The 22,176-nt window shown below is 36.2% G+C and overlaps 1 protein-coding gene across 1 annotated transcript in view; it reads left to right on the top strand.

Annotated features, from left to right (window-relative positions):
• The first annotated feature begins 419 nt into the window (after positions 1-419).
• NET1 (neuroepithelial cell transforming 1) overlaps positions 420-22,176 on the top strand; it is a 48,307-nt gene continuing 26,550 nt past the window's right edge. The window contains exons 1-2 of the mRNA XM_045857894.1: positions 420-641; positions 13,407-13,473. Of these exons, the coding sequence (XP_045713850.1) occupies positions 514-641; positions 13,407-13,473 (195 nt within the window). The 5' untranslated portion in view covers positions 420-513. The remainder of the gene's footprint in view (positions 642-13,406; positions 13,474-22,176) is intronic.

The raw sequence follows: 22,176 nt of genomic DNA, 5'->3' as shown, positions 1-22,176 counted from the left end.
TAATGATTTCCTAGAGCAGCTCTAGGTGTACATTTCCCTTAACTTTGGTAATGGGCAGTTTATTTCACATGAATAATTTAGCGTATGTGACCAAAACACAAACCTCATCTCAGGTCATTACTTTCAACCTCTCTTGTGCGGTGAAAGTCCTAATAGTGAAATAGGTATCGGGTCTTGGAGATTCAGGAATGCAGTCAGAATAAAACCCGAGGCCACCCAGCCAATCTGCTGGTTTGTCCCACCCAAAATCTTTCCTGCTTCGGATTCGGCGCGGGACGGTGCGGAGCGGTAGAAGTGGGAGGGGAGAAGGGAGGGACTCACGTTTCCTAGCAACCTCACGCTGTCCCCTGATTGGCTGGTCTCAGCGCGGCCACCAGTTTCAAACGCCAGAAGGTAGCGGCGACGTCGGTGGCGCTTCTGACAAACTTGTCTCCGGACCGAAGTTGTTGGGCGCAGTGCCCGTCACGGCGGGCTTCCCGGGCAACCGGCCACCGCCCCACCCCCATCTGCGCCATGGAGCCGGAGCTGGCGGCCCAGAAACAGCCCCAGCCGCGGAGACGAAGCCGCCAGGCTGCTGAGGTCTGCGCGGGTGGCGCCGCCGACCCTTTGCCCGACACCCCCAGGCCGGACCCAGACGGCCGGTGAGCGCGGGGGCCGGCAGCGATTGGGGACTGGGGAGGCTGGTCCGAGGCCTGGTGGAGGTTAGGGGAAGAGAGGCGGTCTAGTCCTCCTCCTCCTCGGGAGGCGGCTGTGGGGCTTGGCCGCGGATTTTGGTTCTTCACTCCAGCAGCGTACCGGCGGGAATGGGGGCGGTTCCAAAATGCAAAATAGTAGGCTGAAACTGCCCCGGAGCCTGCGGACTGGGTAGGGAGGGATTGTTACTCTAGCGTGGCGACTTCTAACAAACCGAGCATTTAGCATTGCCAGAGCCAGACTTCCTGGATGTGAATCCTGGTTCTGTCACTGACCTTGACTAAGTTAGTTAATGCACTACCCCAGTTTCTTCATAAAGTGGGAATAGTCATTATACCTGCCTTGTAAAGTGGCTATGGGAATTCTGAGTTAAAGCATGTAACTCATATTGTATAGGCATCTCAAATGCCTAGAATAGTGTCTGGACCAGCATTGAACAGAATTGTTTGCTGCTATTATATTTAAAAAATTGACATCCATTTTAGTGCTGAAAGAGAGCTTTAAAAATTAGTACAACTTCTTTTCTACATTAGGCTTGTTGAAATTCAATGAAATTTCACAGCTAGATAGTGGGGGGATTTTGTCCTGTATTTCTGCTAATGTAATGTTTCGTTTGCCATGCTTCCTCCACTGAATGTCTTTAAAAGAGTTGTATTAGTAATCTTAATCAGTGAAACAATTACCCTCTCACACACAAACATGTTTAAGGAGCTCTTCTTTGCAAATGCTATAAATATTGGATATAAATAACACTTTAATCTATTTTTGCCCTGTGGGGCCTTAAGAGAATTCATTGAACATTATATGTCACCTGTATGGCAGGAATATAAATTCATATTGATCCTTTTAAGGATTTTATACTGTTTTCCTTTTAAGAGATTTGCAGTAATGCTGTCCCTTAGTAGAAAGATAATATTGTGACCTGTGAGCTACCAGTAGTGATGGAACTTACTCTTTGAATTTGTTTTTCCAGTAAAATTGATGAATTTGTAGAATGGATATCCAGGGTTAAAGGTAGTCTGAAGCCAGGTTAGGTGTTGTATAATCTCAGATTTGGGGATTACTGTTCCCTTTAAGGGAATTTAACTTTTGGGGCGGACTTTTTCAAAACATTTTAAATGATTTAGGGCATAGAAACATAAATAATTGAACCAGTTCTTGATAACCCAGGACTATTATTATTACTGTTTATAGTAATAGTTAAAAGGATGCCCACATTAGCTTTAAAACTATTTGCTTCCACATCAAATGACTTTACTTTTTAACAGTTTTTTAACGGTTATTTAGATGAAATTTGAATATCATAACATTCACTCATTGTAAATGTGCAATTTAATGATTGATTTAGTAACTCTATACTGTTGTGCAGCCATCACCACAGTCCAATGTTAGAACATTTCATCTCCCCAAAGATTACTGCAAGTCTGTTTGCAGTCAGTCCGCACTCCCACCCCCAGGCCTAGGCAGCCATGGATATGCTTTCCATCTCTGTAAATTTCTATTTCTGGCCATCGCACATAAACAGAATCATGCCATATGTAATCTCTTGCATCAGCGTGCTTTTACAGTTCATTCTATGGCATGCATAAATATTTCATTCCCTTTTATTGCAAAATAGTATTCTATCACATAAATGAATATTTTACATTTTGTTATTGTTTGTTGGAGATTTGAATTGTTTCCAGTTTGGGCTATTATGAATTTTGCTGCTATGAGCAATTACATACAAGTCTTTCTGTGGACACATATTTTCATTTCTGTTGGGTAGATCCCTATGAATAGAATTGCCGGGTCATATGGTAAGCTTATGTTTAACTTTTTAAGGAATTGCCGAACTGTTTTGCAAAGGCTACTATGTTTTTAATGACTTCTAGATATTTTTCTCTTCCCTCTCTGTTACTTGCTGCTGTCATTATCCCTGTACCCTCACTCCTGAATTTGATGTTGGAGGCAAAGCAACCTGACAAGTATGTTAGAATTGCATAACACAAAGCTGGTGTCTAGATGTTCCACTGTGTTCTAAACTAGAGATTTTTTCTAAGATGTACCTGTTATTTGGGACTCTCAAATACAGGTGAGAAGCTCCATATAATAGAGCTCCCCTGGAATCTTTATGAAGTGGGAGAAGAGACAGTTCCTTAACAGCAAAGATGCTGAAGAGTCAAAAGAGTAAGAGATGTCTACTGCACTAAATATTTGACTCAAATAAATGAATTATTTCTGTAATAATTGTCTTCTATTTTTTGTCTAATTTGTGAAGAAATTGAGAACCTGAATAGTTCAGCACCCCCCAAAATCAAACCATGTTAACTATAGAGCATAGTTTACATTATTCTTGTATAGTAATGATATCCTTAGAATTTACAGATTAACATTTTTAATTTTAGCTATTTTTGAGTTATGTATAATCAAGTTTGAGTTTGTAATTAGGCCGAGGCATTTATTTGAGCTGTACTTGCTAGTGTGTAGGAACACCTTTCTTAGCTGAGCAGCTACATTTCTTGTTTTCACATAGAAAGTAATTTTCCTTAACAGATCTAGAAGCATCCCAAATAATCTTCAGTTACATTTGTCATATTTTGGAGGACCTTATGCTTCAAGTCTTTATTCTTGCTAGTGTCAGAGTTACTTCACTTATATTGTTTGCTACACTTTATGAAAATGTTCATTGAGCTACCTTTCTGCCATTTATAATTCCAATTCAGCTCTTAATTGTCTGCCTTATTAAAGAGGACAGTGACACAAATCATCATCTCTGAGAATATTTTTATTATTTATTTTTTATTAACTTTATTGGAATGACATTGGTTAATGGGATCATACAGGTTTCAGGTGTACATTTCTGTAATACGTGATCTGTATATTGCTTTGTGTTCCTACCACCCAAAGTCAGGTCATCTTCTGTCACCATATATTTGGCCCCCTTCACCCTTTATTATCCCCAACGTGCTTTCCTCCCATAACCACTATTCTGTTGTCTGTGTCTATAAATTTCAGTTTAATATTTCACATATGAGTGAAATCATGGTTCTTAACTTTTTCTGACTGACTTATTTTGCTTAGCATCCATATTGTTGCAAATCTTATGCCTGAATAGTATTCCACAGTATGTATATGTACCACATCTAGCAAAAGACACTTTGGTTGTCCCACTGTGAATAATGCTGCAGTGAACATAATGGGTGTATGTATCTTTCTGAATAAATGTTGTGAGGTTTTTCAGGTAGATACCCAGAAGAACGATTACTGGGTTATATGGTAACTTTATTCTTAATTTTTTGAGGAACCGCTCCTTTTTCTCCATACCCTCTCTAATATTTGTTATTACCTGTCTTGTTCATAATAGCTATTCTAACAGGTATGAGATGGTATCTCATTGAAATGTTTATTTGCATTTCCCTGCTAACCAGTGAAGTTGGATATCTTTTCATGTATCTGTTGGCCATTTGTATGTCGTCTTGGAAGAGGTATTTTTTCAGGTCTCCTGCCCATTTTTAAATTGGATTGTTTGGTGTTGAGTTATATGAGTTCTTTATATATTTTGTATGTTAAGCCTTTGTCAGAGCTAATTGTTTGAAAATGTCATCTCCCATTCAGTTGGTTGCCTTTTTGTTTTATTGTTGGTTTCTTTTGCTGTGCAGAAGCTTTTTAGATCGATATAGTCTCATTCATTTATTTTTTGCCTTTACTTCCCCTGTCTTTGGGGTCAAATTCATAAAATGTTCTGTACAACCACAGTCCATAAGTTTAGTGCCTATGTTTTCATCTATGTAATTTATTGTTTCAGATCTTATATGTAAGTCTTTAATCCATTTTGAATTAATTCTTGTACTTGGAGCAAACTGTAATCTAGTTTTATTCTTTTTCATGTGGCCTTCCATTTTCCCAGTACCATTTATTGAAGACACTTTCTTTTGTCTATTGTGTGTTTTTGGCTCCTTTGTCAGAAATTATTTGACCATATACATGTGGTTTTATTTCTGGGCTCTCAATTCTATTCCATTGGCCTGTGTGTCTGTTTTTCTGCCAGTACCATGCTGTTTGTTTTTTCTTTAAGTCCTTACCTGAAGATATGGTTATTAATTTTAGAGAGGGGGGGAACATTGATGTGAGAAACATCAATCAGTTGCTTCCTGCACACACCCTGACCACAGAGGAGATCAAAACCACAACTTTTGGTGCATAAGACAGTGCTGCAACACACTGAGCCACCTGGCCAGGGTAACACCATGCTGTTTTGATTATCATAGCTCTGTAGTATAATTTGAAGGCAGGGAGTGTGATGGTGTTCCTGCATGAGAGAGGGAGGCAGGCAGGCAGGCAGGCAGGCAGGCAGGCAGGCAGACATCTATGTCAGCACTATGGTCAGCACTGGCCAGATTTCCAGTATCGATAGGTCTTGTTCTTTTTACTCAGGGTTGCTTTAGCTATTCGGGATCTTTTGTGGTTCTGTACAAATCCGGTTAGTTTTGTTTTAGTTATTTAAAAAATGACATTGGGGTTTTGATGGGGATTGCATTAAATCTGTATATTGCTTTTGATAATACGGCCATTTTAACTGTGTTGATTCTTCTAGTATATGGACATGGAATATCATTCCATTTCATTGTGTTTTTTTCGATCTCTTTTAATAATACTTTGTAGTGTTTGGTACATAAGTCCTTCATATCCTTTGTTAAGTTTATTCCTAGGTATGTTATTCTTTCTGTTGCAATTATAAAAGGTATTGTTTTTTTCTTTTCTTTTTCTGAAGTTTCATTGGTAGTATATAGCAGCCAAGTGTGCTGTGGCACACTGATGTCCCACAAAAGGCAACATTGGTGTGCTGCAAGAATTTTTAAAACATGAATACCTGACTAATTAATCAGGGCAGTGACTTCTTTCTTATATTCTCAAATAAAGTGACAGCAGCCAACACAATAGCCATCCAGTGTGAATGAATCATAATTATGCCTAATTTATTGTCAGATAGCAAAAAAAAACTTGGGGGGTAGGCCTCAGTATTTTAGTTTATGTGTGCCATGAAATGAAAAAATTTGAAAATCACTGGTATATAGGATAACAGTGGGTTTTATTTAGAGGAAAAGCTTTCAGTTTTTCACCATTGACAATAATATTACCTAAGGATTTATTATATGTGGCCTTGGTTAGGTTGAAGTATTTTCCTTCTATGCTCATTTTATTGAGTATTTTAATCATAAATGGATGTTGTGTTTCTTATCAAATGCTTTTCCTGCACCTATTGATAAGATCATATGATTTTTATTCTTTGTTTTGTTAATGTTGTGTATTACACTGAAAAACTTGTGTATGTTGAACCATCTTTATGCCTGCCCCCGGGAATGAACCCTTCTGAATCATGATGTGTTATATTTTTAATGTACTGTTGTAGATGATTTGCTAGTATTTTATTTAGGATTTTGCATCTGTATTCATCAGAGATATTGGCATACGGTTTTCTTTTTTTGTGTTATCCTTGGCCTCATAACGTGTGTTAGGAAGTATTGCCTCTTCAATTACTTGGAAGAGTTTGAGAAGGATAGGTATCAAATCATCTTCGAATGTTGGTAGAATTCACTAGTGAAGCCATCTGGTCCTGGACTTTTATTTTTGGGGAGGTTTTTGATGGTTGTTTCAATTTTTTCACTGTTGATTGGTCTATTTAAATTTTCCAATTCTTCATGATTCGTTGTAGGAAATTATGTATTTCTAGGGATTTATCCATTTCTTCTAGGTTAGTGAATTTGGTGGCATATAGTCTCTCATAGTATTTTAGTGTGATCCTTCATATATTCATAATGTCTGTGATAACTTCTCTTTCAAAGTACCAGCTCTTTGTTGTATTAGTTTTTTGTGTAGTGTTTTTGTTCTCTGTTTCATTCAGTTCTGCTCTGATTTTTATTATTTCCTTTCTTCTGTTGACTTTAGGTTGTTTTTATTCTTCTTTTGTCTAAGATGTAATGTCAGGTTGGTTACTTGGGATTTCTCCTGTTTCTTGAGATAGACCTAATGATTTAAATTTATCTTCCTTTACTGCTTTTGCTACGTCCCAGAAGTACTGATATGTCATATTGTCATTCTCGTTTGTTTATCTTTTGGTTTCACCTTTGACCTAGTCTTTTTTAGTACTATGTTGTTTGATCTCCATGTATGTGTGGGCTTCTTCCTTTTTGCAGCTGATTTCTAATTTCAAAACATTGTGGTCAGAGAATATGCTTGGTATGATTTCATCTTCCCAAATTTGTTGAGTCTGATTTTGTGACCCACCATATGGTCTATCCTTGAGAATGTTCCAAGTGCACTGGAGACTAATGTATAATCTGATGTTCTGGGATAAAAGGGTCTGTAAATGTGAATTTTGTCCATTTTGTCTAGTGTGTCATTTAAGGCCAATATTTCTTTACTGATTTTCTGTTTGGATGATCTATATAGAGCTCTAAATGGAGTATTAAGGTCCCCAGCTGTGATTGTGTTTTTGCCTGTTTCTCACTTTACTTCTGTTAGTAGTTGCTTTATATATTTTGGTGCTCCCTAATTGGGTGTATATATATTAAGTGTCATATCTTCTTGATGTAATGTCCCCATGATCATTATAAAATGTCTATCTTTGTCTCTAGTTGCTTTTGTTATCTTGAAATCTCTTTTGTCAGATGTAAGTATGCCTTCACCTGCTTTTCTGTGGTTGTTATTTGCTTGGAGAATCATTTTCCACTCTGAGTCTACCTTTGTCTTTGTAGCTTAGATGTGTTTCCTGAAGGCAGCATATGATTGGGTTCTGGGTTTTTTTTTTTTATCTAGACTGCTTGCTATTCTGTGCCTCTTTATTGGTGAGTTAAGTCCATTAACATTTAGGGTAATTATTGATGTGGCCATTTTGTCTTGTTTTCTGCTAGCTCTGTGCCTCCATTGCCTCTTTCCCTTTGTGTTTCTGTTGGTTTTGTTTTCTTTTTTTTAAGCTATGTGTCTCATGTTGGGTTTTTTATTTGTGGTTACCATTATGTTTATGAAAAATAAACTTTTATATGTATATATATATGAATATATATTAGACCTTTTTCTTCTGAATGCATCTAATCTCTATCTTCCTTTCCAAATTCAGGCCTTTATCCCCTCCACTTCTATGTTTTTGTTGTCACAAATCATTCCTGTTTATGCTGTAAGTCTGTTGGTGTTTTTACTTGTATTTTGTGACCTTTTGTTTTTTGTTTCAGGTAGAATGACCTGCTTGAGTATTTCCTGCAGTTAAGGCCTTGTGATAAATTCCTTCAGCTTCTATGTGTCTGGAAAGTCTTTATTTCTCCTTCATATTTAAAGGGTAACTTTGCTGCATATATTATTCTTGGCTGGTCATTTCTCTCTTTCAGTAGTTGGAATATTTGGTTCCATTCTCTTATGGCTTGTAGAATTCAGCAGAGAAGTCCAATGATAATCTAATGGGCTTTCTGGTATAGATTACGTTCTTCTTTTCTTTGGCTGCTGTGAGAATTCTTTCTTTGTCATCAGTTTTTTGGTTTTAATAAAATGTGCCTTGGACAAGGCCTCTTTGGATTAAAGTAAATAGGTGTTCTTTTTGCTCCTTGGATTTGAGAATCTAGCTCTTTCCATAGGTTTGAGAAGTTCTCATCAACTATTTGTTGGAATAGGTTCTCCATTCCCTTCTCCCTCTCTTCTTCTTCTGGTATGCCTGACATTCTTATATTGCTTTTTCTGATAAAGTCAGATAGTTCTCATAAAGTTCTTTCATTTTATTTCTGTATGCTCAAGTCTCACTCTTCCCTCTGCCTCATTTCTAGGTTTCCATGTTCAGTGTCACTAATCCTTTCTTCTATCTGGTCTGTTCTGTTTCTTAATGTTTGCTAATTCATTCTTGATCTCTTTTATTGAGTTTTATATCTCCAGAGTTTCTGTTTGTTTTTTAAAGGTCAGTGTCTTGGGAAAGTACACGTTTTGTTTGTTGATTTGGTTTCTGAGTGCATTAAATTGCCTGTCTGTATTTTCTCACATCTCGTTGAGTATTTTCAGAACTGCAATCTTGAATTCTCTGTCATTTATATCACTTATTTCCATGTCTTTAAATTTGTTTGCTGGAGAGTTTTCATTTTCTTTCTGAGCTTCCTCGCTACCTTGGTTATTCGTTGTATTTGATGGATCCGTTCCCTATCTAGGCATCTATGTCTAAGTGGCATTTTGCTAGCAGATTAATACAAATAAATCTGTCTCTTATTTTCCAGTAGGTGGTGCTAAATCACAAGTTTTGTTCTTTGGGGTTTTTTTGTTTGTTTTTGTTTTTGTTGTTTTAGCTCTATGAAATCTCAGCCAGATGTTACTGACAGTGTAACTACAATGCATGGGAGTGGAGTGGGCTGTGTGAACTGGCTGGTTTCTTGGTTGTTTTGCCTTCCTCATAATGGTGACCTCTGACCTCTGCAGGGTCTCCCTGCACCCCTACCCCAGAATTGGTCACAAAATGAACCCTTTGCTCAGGGTAAAGAGCAATTCTGTAGTACCAGTTCTTGAGTTTGCAGATAATGTGCTCTACAGTTGGACACCAGGGCTAAGGGAGGCAAGCTTTGGGCTCCATGGCTTTGTTACTCTACTTGGAATGCCAACCACCCAAAAATAGCAGCTGCAGCTCTGGTGCTGTGTCCTTCCCAGGTCTCTAGGCCCACCTACAGCTTGTGCTACTTGTTCCTGCAGGAATGCCCATCAAATCTCTTTGCTTCTCTCTGCTGAAGGGGAGCCCAGCTACAACCGGATTCCTTCCCTCTCCAAGCTGAACCCTGTTGTGAACTCTGCTGCTGGGCTGCATCCACAGCTTGCCTCAGCTTATCTCATTGCCTCTCCCTTTAGCTCCCACTTTCCCACCTTTAGATATTTCAATGCACAGATCTCTCAGGTGTGCTTGTATGTTGAGCAGGGAACCCTTTTTTGAGTTATAGCTGTTCAAATTATTGAAACTTCAAGAAGAGATCAAGGGGATCTCTCATGCCACCATTCAAAGGGATCAATCTGAAAATATAATTTGACTTAAGGATGAATTAGCAGGATGATTCTCTTTTTCACATCAACTTTACCATTGCAGTTATGCTTTGTTTAGACTAAAACTATCTTTGTGCAAAAATAATATACATCATTCGAAAACATACCAAATAATACAAAAGGAAGTATGAGTCCAAGGAATAATCACAGGGGTTAATAGGAAACACAGTTTGGTATACCAAGCTAGTTCTCTCATGTATTATTTATTTTATGCCTTAAATGTTATTTGGATGTATAAAAAAGGAGATTGGACAAAAATTCTTGAAAAGATCAAGGACCACCACATATTTTATCCTTGAATCTTCCCTCTAAATAGACTGTATTTTGTATCTTCTAGAAAGGGCAATTTTAATCTTAATGCTTTATGAAATCAAAAAAATTTTCCCACAAGGATTTAAAATAGCTGTTACATTTTGAGTCTGACCCCTGTGAAAAATGACTGTGTCTTTACAAGATTTTTGAAAGTTGGAATTGTCTCACATGCTTTTTGGGCACAATTTGTTTTGGGGTTACTTTTTTCCACTGGTATTCAAAATAAATAGGTACTTGTTATTGAAATGGGAGAAAATAGCATCACTGTAAAGCTGAGTATAGCTAGTGCTGGAAAGAATCTTGCCATCCAATTGGAAATATTTTTCCAGTTTGTTTCCCTGTTTAAAATTCCTAAGAACTATTTTTCTTTCCAGCTTTCAGACACCAAATTTATTGTAAAGTCAGTATGCTTAATTCTGTGGAATAAAGAAATAATAGCTTTGGTTTTGTGTTCTCCTTAGCACTTTCTTATACCTGAAAGTCAGTGTTTATTGAACATTTTAAGTGCCACTATGATTACTACTTGGAATAAATATTTCTATTAGATTAAAAATAATCTAAGAAATCATAATTGCTGCTTCTCAGCTCAGCCCTCACTGAAGACTGTATTTAACCATGTGGTATATGATAGCACTTAGCTGGAGTAGTACTTTGTTAAAAGTGTGATCTATAGAGTTGTGGTATGAAGGTCCTGTTTTTCTTATAATTTTGTAGCATTTGTTTATAATAGTATAGTTATGTATTGTTTAGTTATATGAATTATAATGTATTTCAGATGTTCTTTTTTATTTCACTTAAAAACCATATTCTAGTATTTTATCAAAAATCACACTGCTTTCTGATTCATTGTTGTTTAAGTTTTCTGCAGTGGCAAAATCATTTTATAAGTTATTTTGCTCCACTAAAGAGGCCCCCTCAAAAAAAAATTGGATTCCAAGAGTAATAAGAGGCTTACTACGTTTTTTAATCAGTTAAAGAGAAACAACAGACTTAAAATGGAGTCATTTGTGCCAAACCCCACCTCAGGGAACCAAGATTTATTACTTAAACTTATTGCAGTTTCAACTTCCCAGGAATGTAACCTTTAACTAGTCCATATGGAATATCTGGTTAGCACTAGTGAGATAATCTGCTGATAGGTCTCTTCCATTTTGCTCAGGAGAGTAGCCTTTCCTGAAACAATGTATTCTTCACTAATAATGTTGTCAGTCCCTCCCCCACCACCCGCCCCCTTTCTGTCTTTAAAAACCTATTTCACTCAGCACTTTTGGAGTTCCTTTCTATTTGCTAGATGGGATGCTGCCTGACTCATTAATAGTTCAATAAAACAAATTAGATATTTAAAATTTACCTGGTTGAATTTTTGTTACTAAACAAATCTTTCGCAAATAATTACTTATGAAATAATTTGCGTTAAATACCTTAGGACCTTTCTGCATTTATTTCTAATATTTACTAGTGGCATCATATTTCACTATGTGAAGAACCTTGGTAGTAACTGAACAGGCATGGCAAGAAAAAGGAAAAACCTGCCCACTTTGTCATCATACCCTCTTTCTAATGTGCTTCTTTTCTCAAATCTTGCTGCTATTGCAATACTCATCCCCATACCATCTATTGTAAGCAGTATTGGAGCTTCTTCCTAACTGATCTTCATGACCAGTCTGTCTTGCCTTCTTCCAATCCATCGTTCTCCTTACTTAGAATTCAATACCTAATAGCTGCCATACATTTTTTATATCAAGCTTATATTCTTTAAGAATTGTATGTAAGGCCTTTCATTATGGTCTAGCCCTTATTTCTTTTGATTATGAAACAAGGAACTACTTGCAGTTTCCTGCACTTAATTCATTTCACTTCTCAACATGTGCTATTACCTTTGCCCAAAGAGCCTTCCTGGCTCTTCTATGCTTTTTTAATTACTGGGGGGGGGGGTTTGATGCAGCTTTTTGTATTACTTAATTATTAATTCTTCTGTGAAGCTGTTTTAACACCCTCTTTCTCCTGTAGCTCTTTTCCCTTGTGTTTCTTGTCAAAATTAAACAAACTTCTGCTTTTATTTAGCTTCATAAACTACAGAAGCCCTTGTGTTTGATTTAAATTTATAAATTATTGTAGGATAAAACCACCATCTGTGGTGTTTCTGTAGTTTACAGTGACAAAGACCTTGAGGATCAAGGGTGAGGTGACTTGATCCTCACCCTTGGGTGTCCATTTGTGACTATACAAATGGACAATGGACTGATAATCCAGAAAGCTAAATTGTAACATTTGCCCCAGATGACCAGACTTGATCAGTAACTGCTAGCTTCCCTAATTTTTGTCCTCCCTTCTGAGTCAGAACCAACCAGAGCAAGCCAATTGCACCCCAATCAATCACAATAAATGCCCTGTTCCTAGTTAGCTTGCCAATAGCCTCCAGTCAAGACACATTTGAAACTCCCTCTTTTCTACAATAAAGGTTTCCCTCAGTCTGCTTTTGAGTTTGCCTAAACAGAGGTGATAGTGGCTGATTCTTTTGCTTTAGCAAGCTCTGAATAAATAGCCTTTTTTTCCCTCACTTGCTTCATCTTTATTTCCACAAAGAAGAAAAAACAAACTATATTTACATCTGAAGCAATTAGCAATAAGTATAGTTTATAAACTGTTTTTTTCTGTGCTATTCTAGTGATATTTCTCCATGTTTTATAAACAAGTTTATATTTTATAAAGGTGAAGACAGGTGTTTGTCATAAGGATTCTCTTCTTTACATTGAATGGATAGATGACACAGAAGTAAAAATACGTCACTTAATAATAAAGAGCAAAATCCTAGTGTAATTTTAATCTTACTTGATGGTTTATTAAATCATAATTATTAAAAAATTGGTAATGAAAGAGATTTAATGTGAAATGCAAATTAAATACATCTAGGTTTTTTTATTATGTTAAGAATACCCTTTTATTCTAGTTTTTAAAATATTAGGCATGAATGTTAAATTTTATCAAATAATTTTTGCATCATTTACTGTTTTTATTTAACTTACTAGTATAATATATAAAGAGATTTCACATAATTGAACCATGTATATGTTCCTAAAATAAACTCTGCTTGGCTTGGTTAATTACTTTTTTTAAATACTCTTAATCTATCCACTAATATTATAAAGGCTCTGTCACCTCTATAGAGATTCTGAAAGTGACTAGAACCTGTACCCTGATTTTTTTTTTTTTGCATACTCTCCCTATTATTTCTATGATTGAATGGCTATAAGGCTACTTTAGACAGTTTTGAAACGGAAGAAAAAGTGTTTCATCTGCCCACTGCTTTATTTTACGGACATTACTCTCAACTTATTTATTGCTTTAATTTCTATTAACAGATATTCCCTTAGGAGAGGTAGCTCCTTCACATTTTTAACACCTGGCCCCCATTGGGACTTCACTTTGGTGAGTAAATGCCTGTTTGTTTGTTTTTTAATTTGAAGGTACTATAATTAATTTGTGGGTTGTCTTTCAATCTGGTGTGCAGCTCAGTTGTCTACTTCTCTCAACATCTTTGGCAACCCAATTTAATTCTTTTCTGCTAACACTCTAAAAGAAATTATTTCAATTAAATATAAAATGTGTTTTGAAAAGTACTAGACCTATTCATCTTTAACTCTATGCAGTCCTTTCTTTTATTCCCACCAGTATTAAAGTTAAGAGAATATATTATAAAGCATAAAGTTATTTATATATATGTTTCATTTTAACAGCTTGTTTCATGGTTGAAAAATATAAGATATAAGGAATGAATTACTTTCTGTTATTAATCATTTTAGTATATGGAGGCTGCTTTCTTAGTTCTAGAATGATACTTTACAGAGGCATCTAATTTTGTGCAAAATGACACCATAAAATTAATATTTTTTTGTAGTTAAAAACTCATTACCTCATAGTATTCACGTAAATAAAGTATGTATGGGGTTGACCGGAAGTCTATTACATTTTTTCTATAAAATAAAAGACACATTTTTCATCTCACCAATAACTTTACTGATTTGAATATTTTGAGTTATGTCAGCTAAGTCTTGCTATTGGCTTCTAATGGGTAGAGGTAAGGGGTGTTGTTAAGCATCTTCCAATAACACAGCCCCACAGCAAAGAATTATTTAGCCAAAATGTCAGTATTGCTAAGAAACTTTGGAAGCCACTTTTGACATGTTTGATTAGTCACAGACCTTCTCCATACACAGCACAGATCTTTTTTGTGTTTCAGTGGTGTTTTATCTTTGTTGAAATAATAAGCATAATATGCTGAAAATGTTGCATATCTTCTTCCATCTTCAATATTAAAATAGTTGCACAAAAATTCACCATATTATTATTTTATTTGTTCTAGTGTGTTATAATCAGGTCATTTTCTGAAATATTTGGGTCAGGAAAAATCTTATTTAAATTCAGAAACTCACCAAGATCATTCTCAGCATGAGAATGCTAATTATTTTCTCTCCATTTTTGCCTTTTTTGCCATTTTTTAAAGAATGAGCTTATTGTGAAATTCTTTTTTAAAAAATATATTTTATTGATTATGCTATTACAGTTGTCCCATTTTCCCCCTTCACTCCCCTCCGCCCTGCACACCCCCTCCCACCCACATTTCCCCACCTTTAGTTCATGTCCATGTGTCATACATGTAAGTTCTTTGGCTTCTGCATTTCCTATACTATCTTACCCTCCCCCTGTCTATTTTCTACCTACCATCTATGCTACTTACTCTCTGTACCTTTTCACCCTTTCTCCCCCTCCCACTCCCCTGTTAATAATGCTCCATGTGATCTCCATTTCTATAGTTCTGTTCCTGTTCTAGTTGTTTGCTTAGTTTGTCTTTGTTTTTGTTTTAGGTGTGGTTGTTAATAATTGTGAGTTTGCTGTCATTTCACTGTTCATATTTTTTATCTTCTTTTTCTTAGGTAAATCCCTTTAACATTTAATATAATAAGTGCTTGGTGGTGATGAACTTATCTGAGAAGCACTTTATCTGCCCTTCCATTCTAAATGAAAGCTTTGCTGGATAGAGCAATCTTGGATGTAGGTCCTTGCCTTTTATGACTTGAAATACTTCTTTCCAGCCCCTTCCTGCCTGTAAGGTCTCTTTTGAGAAATCAGCTGACAGTCCTATGGGAACTCCTTTGTAGGTAACTGTCTCCTTTTCTCTTGCTGCTTCTAGGATTCTCTCCTTAATTTTAATCTTGGCTAATATTATTATGATGTGCCTTGGTGTGTTCCTCCTTGGGTCCAACTTCTTTGGGACTCTCTGAGCTTCCTGGACTTCCTGGAAGTCTATTTCTTTTGCCAGATTGGGCAAGTTCTCCTTTATTATTTGTTCAAATAACTTTTCCACTTGTTCTTCTTCTCCTTCTGGTACCCCTATAATTCAAATGTTGGAATGTTTAAAGATGTCCTGGAGGTTCCTAAGCCTCTCCTCATTTTTTTGAATTCTTGTTTCTTCTTTTCTGGTTGGATGTTTCTTCCTTCTGGTCCACACCGTTAATTTGAGTCCAGTTTCCTTCCCATCACTGTTGGTTCCCTGTACATTTTCTTTTATTTCACTTATTGTTGCCTTCATTTTTTTACCTAATTTGCGACCAAATTAAACCAATTCTGTGAGCATCCTGATTACCAGTGTTTTGAACTGTGCATCTGATAGGTTGGCTATCTCCTCATCGCTTAGTTGTATTTTTTCTGGAGATTTGATCTGTTCTTTCTTTTGGGCCTTTTTTTTTTTTGTCTTGACTTGCCTGTTATGTAGTGAGGGGCGGAGCCTTAGGTGTTCACCAGGGTGGGGCAACCCACACTGCTGTGTTGTGATGCTGTATGGGGGGAAGGGGTCTGAGAGGGAACAATGGCACTTGCTCCACTTTCTACCAGATTTCAGTCACTTCCCTCACTTTCCACAAGCCAAAAGGGGCCCTTCCCACATGGGAATCAGCACCCCACCGCCTCGCCGGGACTGCCAGGTACAGTTTTGCGCACCCCACTCTACAGTCAACTGCCTCACTGGGTCCGCCAGCTACCACCTTGCTGAGAGTCCTATCCACTCGGCTGCCTGTCTCCACCCCTTCTACCTGTCTGGAAGAATGTGTCATCTTTAACTCCTTGGATGTCGCACTTCCATACAGTTCGATTTTCTGTCAGATCTGTTTGTCTTTTATTTTAAATTGTTGTTGTCCTTCTTCTGGTTGTATGAGGAGGCACAGTGTGTCTACCTACACCTCCATCTTGGCCAGAGGTCTCAGTTGTTTGGGTTTTTTTAATGCACGCTAACATAACAGCTGCCACAATACAATTTAACAAAATTGTTTCAAATGAAGTTAAAGACAAGTAACTACTCCTGGAGCCATTGTATGGAAAAAATGTAATGGACTTTTTGGCCAGACCTATACAAACAGGGCATAATTCTTATATTTTTTTTACTTGGGTGAAATAGCAAAAATGATTCTATTTCTAGTTTGCCAAACTTTATTAGTGTACCTATATTGATATGCTGTTAGGTTCAACAATACATGCTTAATTTGTGTTCTATTCTTTTGTCTTTAATTTCTATTTTTGTTGGAGACTCCATTCAAGATTTCAGCGCTCTTATACTGATTACATATATTAATTTGTCAGATAATCTTTCACAGAAAGTGCCTCTTGATTTTAATACAATTGTGCATTTTCCTTTGAAACTTTTTCCATCTTGGTCCCTTTCCCTTACTATCTGATGAGGCTAAACTTAAACAGAAAAAGTTTAAAAGTGTTTCTAAACTTGATTTGCAAGTCTATGAGTAAAACTATTTGAACATATACCCCTCATATATTTATAATTTTTATGTTTATGCAACCATTATTAGCTAATATCTCACACCACAATACTCACCTAGAGTGAAGTTAATGATAGTGGACATAAATACATATATTTCAGATAGCCATGATAATGTCACAGTTTAGAACTGACTTCTTTTTATTATTATTCTTAAATTAATTTTATTGTATTTTTTCTATTACCATTATCCCCCTTATGCCCTCTCCCCCCTGCAACCACTATACTGTTGTCCGTGTCCATGAGTCTTTTTTCTTTCTACTCCTCCATCCCCTAACCACCACCACCCTCATTACTGTCATCCTGCTCTCCATCTATGAGTCTGTCTTTGTTTATTAGTTCAGTTTGTTCATTAAATTCCACATATGAGTGAAAATATACAGTATTTGTCTGTCTCTGACTGGCTTATTTCATTTAGCATAATGTTCTTCAGGTCTGTCCATGCTGTCGCAAAGGGTAAAATTTTCTTCTTTTTTACAGCTGAGTAGTATTACAGTGTATAAATGTCCCATAGTTGTTTTATCCACTCATCTACTGATGGACACTTGGGCAGTGGCAGGGGGGAGGGCGCTGCATCCATATCTTAGTGATGATAAATAACACTGCAATGAACACAGGGCTGCCATGGTTCTTTGGATTTAGTGTTCTGGGTTCCTTCAGATATGCTCCCAGAGGTGGGATTGATGGGTCAAAAGGCAGTTCCATTTAGTTTTTTGAGGTATTTTCATACTGCTTTCCACAGTGGCTGCACCAATGTGCATTCCCACCAACAGTGAAAAAGTATTCTCCTTTCTCCACATCCTCACCAGCACTTTTTTGTTGATCTATTGTTGATAGCCATTCTGACCGGTGTGAGATGATGTCTCATTGTAGTTTTGACTTGCATTTCTCTGATGATTAATGATGTTGAGAATTTTTTCATATGTCTATTGGCCATCTGTATGTTCTCTTTGGAGCAGTGTTTATTCAGGTCCTCTGCCTGTCTTTCAATTGGATTGTTTGGGTTTTTTTCTAAGTTTTATATAAATTTTGGATACTAACCCCTTATCACATGTATCGCATTCTGAGGGTTATCTTTTTATTTTGTTGGTAGTTTACTGTGCAAAACCTTTTTATTTTGATGTCCCATTTATTTATTTTTTCTTTTGTCTCCCTCGTCTGAGGAGATATATCAGATAAAATATTGCCACGAACAATGCCCGAGATTTTACTGCCTCTGTTTTCTTCTAGGATTTTTATGGTTTTGGGTCTAACCTTTAAGTCTTTAATCTATTTTGAGTTTATTCTTGTGTGTGTTGTAAGAAAGTGGTCTAGTTTCATTTTTCTGCATGTATCTGTCCAATTTTCCCAACACTGTATTGAATAAACTCACTGTGTACTGAATAAACTGTCTTTAGCCCATTGTATATGCTTGCTTTCTCTGTCAAATATTGACTATAAGAATGTAGGTTTATTCTGGGCTTTCTATTTTGTTCCACTGATCTATGTGTCTTTTTATGCCAGTACCATACTGGTTTGATTACTGTAGTCTTATAGTATAGTTTGATATTAGGTAGCATGATTCCTCCAACTTTCTTGTTCTTTCTCAGGATCGCTGTTGCTCTTTGGGGCCTTTTGTGCTTCCATATAAATTTTTGAAATATTCTAGTTCTGTGAAATACATAATTGGTATCTTGATAGGAATTATGTTGAATCTTAGATTACTTTGGGTAGAATGGACATTTTAATGATGTTAATTCTTCCTATCCATGAACATGGTATACTTGTATTTTTTCAGTTTCTTTCTTCAGTATAGTATTCCAAGTACATGTCTTTTACATCCTTGGTTAAATTTATTCCTAGGTACCTTATTCTTTTTAAGGCAGTTGTGAGTGGGATTGTTTTATTAATTTCCCTTTCTGCTAGTTCATTATTGGCATATAAAAATGCAACTGATTTCTGGATATTAATTTTGTATCCTGAGGACTGACTTTGTATAAGATCTGATTAGATCACTGTTATCTTTAACCATATAATGTGAGTGATGAACTCATCATCTGTACAGTAAATATTAGTAAAGCTTATTTTCAAGGATTAAGAAATACATAAAAATAAAAGTTCTAATGTCTTTTTCCTGCACTCCAGGGAACATACCTTGCATATCCTGCAGGATGGGTGCGTATCACTTGGGAAAACACTTCCATAGAGGACTCCATGACAAAAGAAAAATCTCATGGTTTATGTATTAAAACTTCCAGAATGTTATTAAGGAGTTGTAAAAGGAAGATTTATGATTTTATTTTTTAAAATATAGTTCATTGATACGCTATTACAATTGTCCCCTTTTTTTCCCCTCTGCCCTTTATTTCCCTTTATTCCCATCCTCCCATCAGCATTACCCACCCCTTAGTTCATGTCCATGGGTCATACATACAAGTTCTTTGACTTCTTCATTTTCTATACTATTCTTAACCCCCCCTGTCTATTTTGTACCTACCATTTATGATTCTTATTCTCTGTACCTTCCCCCCTTCTACTTCTCCCCCCACACACTGATATTGCTCCATGCGGTCTCCATTTCTGTGATTCTGTTCCTGTTCTAGTTGTTTGCTTAGTTTATTTTTGCTTTTGTTTTTTTAGGCTCAGTTGTTAATAGCTGTGAGTTTGTTGTCATTTTACTGTTCCCACAGGTTTTTACAGCCAGAGGTTTTGAGGCTTTATTTCCCTGCATTGAAACTTTGGTTTCCATGGTCTGTTTCATTCCCCCATTGTTCCTTCTGGTTTATCCACACACACGTGGGACTGCCTGGTCCGCCAGCTGGTGCCTTGTCACATGTCCTCTCCACCCCAGCTGCTTGTCACCATCCCTCTTACCAGTCTGGATGAATGTTTCTTCTTAACTCCTTGGTTGTTGGACTTCTATACAGTTCAATTTTCTGGCAATTCTGGTTGTTTTTTATTTTTAAATTTGTTGTTGTCCTTCTTTTGGTTGTGTGAGAAGGCACAGTGTATCTACCTACAGCTCCATCTTGGCCAGAAGACACCAAGATTTATAACTTTAAAATGCATAGTTTAAGAAAAGAAAATAACAAAAATTAAGCATCTAACTTAAGAGGTTAGAAAAATAACAATAAAGTGAATCAAATAAAAGAGAAGAAAAAGTGAGAGTGGAAAAAGTAAAATCAACAACCATAAAATTCTTGTCAAACCAGGAATAGAATAGAAATATCCTTAATCAAACAACATATATTATGATAAAATATTTAAACATGTCTTTCAAATTTAGAGAAAAGCCTGCTGTCACTATGTTTATTCAGTGTTGTACTAGTGCCCCTAGCCAGCACAGTAAGACAGGAAAACAAGTGATAAACAAATTAGAAAAGAAAGGACAGTATGATTTCATTACTTAAAAAACTATAATTGTCTGCATAGAATATCCAAGAGAAAATTAATAGCAGCTATTAAAACTAATGAGAGTTTAAGCAAGGTTACTGGCTATAAAAGTTATAAAAAGATATCAATAGAATATATATATACTAGCAATAAACAGTTAATGTAATTTTAAAGATTGCTGTTATTTTATGAAATTACAGAAATTTTAAAATCTGAGAATAAATCTATGAAAAGATCTCTGAGACTTCATGGAAACTATTGGAAAGCATTAATAAAGAACAGGACAGCTAATTACATAGAGATACACCACATTCAGGCAAGAAAAGACTCAATAATGTCAGTTCTCCCCCAAATTAATTAGTAAATTCAGTATAGTTCTGATAGAAATCCCATTGTAGTATAATAGATCTCATTCTACAATTTGCATGGAAAAGTATAAGACCCAGAACAGCAAAAGTAATGTACAAGTCAGGCATCATATGACCTACTGTATTAGCTATTACTCCAGCTCTGGCTGGTGTGGCTTAGTGGATTGAGTGTCAGCCTGTAAACCAAAAGGTCACCAGTTCAATTCCCAGTCAGGGCACATGCTTGGGGTGTGGGCCAGGTCCCAGGTACATGAGGTACATGAGAGGCAACCACACATTGATGTTTCTCTCCCTCTCTTTCTCCTTCCCTTCCCCCTCTCTAAAAATAAATAAATGAAATCTTAAAAAAAAAATTGTTCTAAAGGTACAATAATTACACAGTATGATATAGGTACAGGCATGGATAAATCGGTGGAACAAAATAAATAACTCAGAAACTGACCCACTAATATTTGAGAACTTACTATATCATAAACATTATGAAGGAGTGGTAGGCTGACGTGTTGGCTATATTACCATATACCATGTATGTACAAAAATATGTTCTAGATGGATTGAATAAGTATGAAAAGCTAAACTTTAAAATAAAAGAAAATACAGTAGAATGTGTTAAAAATCTGTTAAATTTCTTTATAGATATGCCTATACACATGTACAGTTTTATATAAATGCATAAGTATGGGCATGTATGTGCATTTTTTTCCCTCAGTACAATCCTTTCACTTGGCAGTTTTCTCTCCATTTTTCCTCCCTGTATATGTCTGTCTTCCATCCCCAACCTCTACTCTAATCCATGTCAACAGCACCGTTAATGTTTCTCTCTATATTTCGCTCATAGAGTTTTTTATAAATACACAACCTCACAGATAAAATACACATATGGAGAATTTTTGCTTAGTTTGCTTTTCAAAGTTAGCATATTGTTTATACTTTTCTGCATCTTCTGGATCTTGAGTTTTGTCACTTCATTTTTTAGTTTTTTCTAAGTCTGATTTATGTTGTTTTTTTCATGTCTTATGTCATTTTCTTGTCTTTTACCTAAATTTGAAATAGTATGTTACAGTTTTTCTCTGAGCATTTCCTTCTGAGGTACCTTCATTCCCTGTAGGGGTGTTGTTCTGACACTTAATCTCTTTTTGCTTAGTTATTTTTTGAAGGAGTCGACTTGGAGAATTTTCTGTTCTTTTCCGTGTGAATGTTGTTTTCCTGGACTCTTAACAAAGAGGCTTGGTTCAAATGGGTTTTCTAATTTCATGGAGCTCTCTCTTTTGTTGTTTTCATGTTGGCCTGCTTCTGAGACTTTCAGGCTCCACATATTTCCCCCGCTTCTTCCTGGACTTTATCTTTCTTTTTTCCTATTGTCCTTGTCCTGCTTGATTTTGATTCTACTTCCACCAGTTTCTCCTCAAGCTAATTACTTTGGGCCATGATAAAAGAATATTTTTTTTCTAGTGAAGATTCCCTCTCTCCCATAGAATAAATAATGTGTTTTCCTGTTTAAAGAACCTTTGTTGCCTTTATGTATAAATGTTTATGTATAAAACATTTACTTTTTCTCTAACAAGT

This window comes from Phyllostomus hastatus, unplaced genomic scaffold, assembly GCF_019186645.2.
Source record: "Phyllostomus hastatus isolate PE091 unplaced genomic scaffold, TTU_PhHast_1.1 phas_scaffold_1674, whole genome shotgun sequence".
Classification (NCBI taxonomy): domain Eukaryota; kingdom Metazoa; phylum Chordata; class Mammalia; order Chiroptera; family Phyllostomidae; genus Phyllostomus; species Phyllostomus hastatus.
This window is presented reverse-complemented; position numbering and strand designations above follow the sequence as displayed.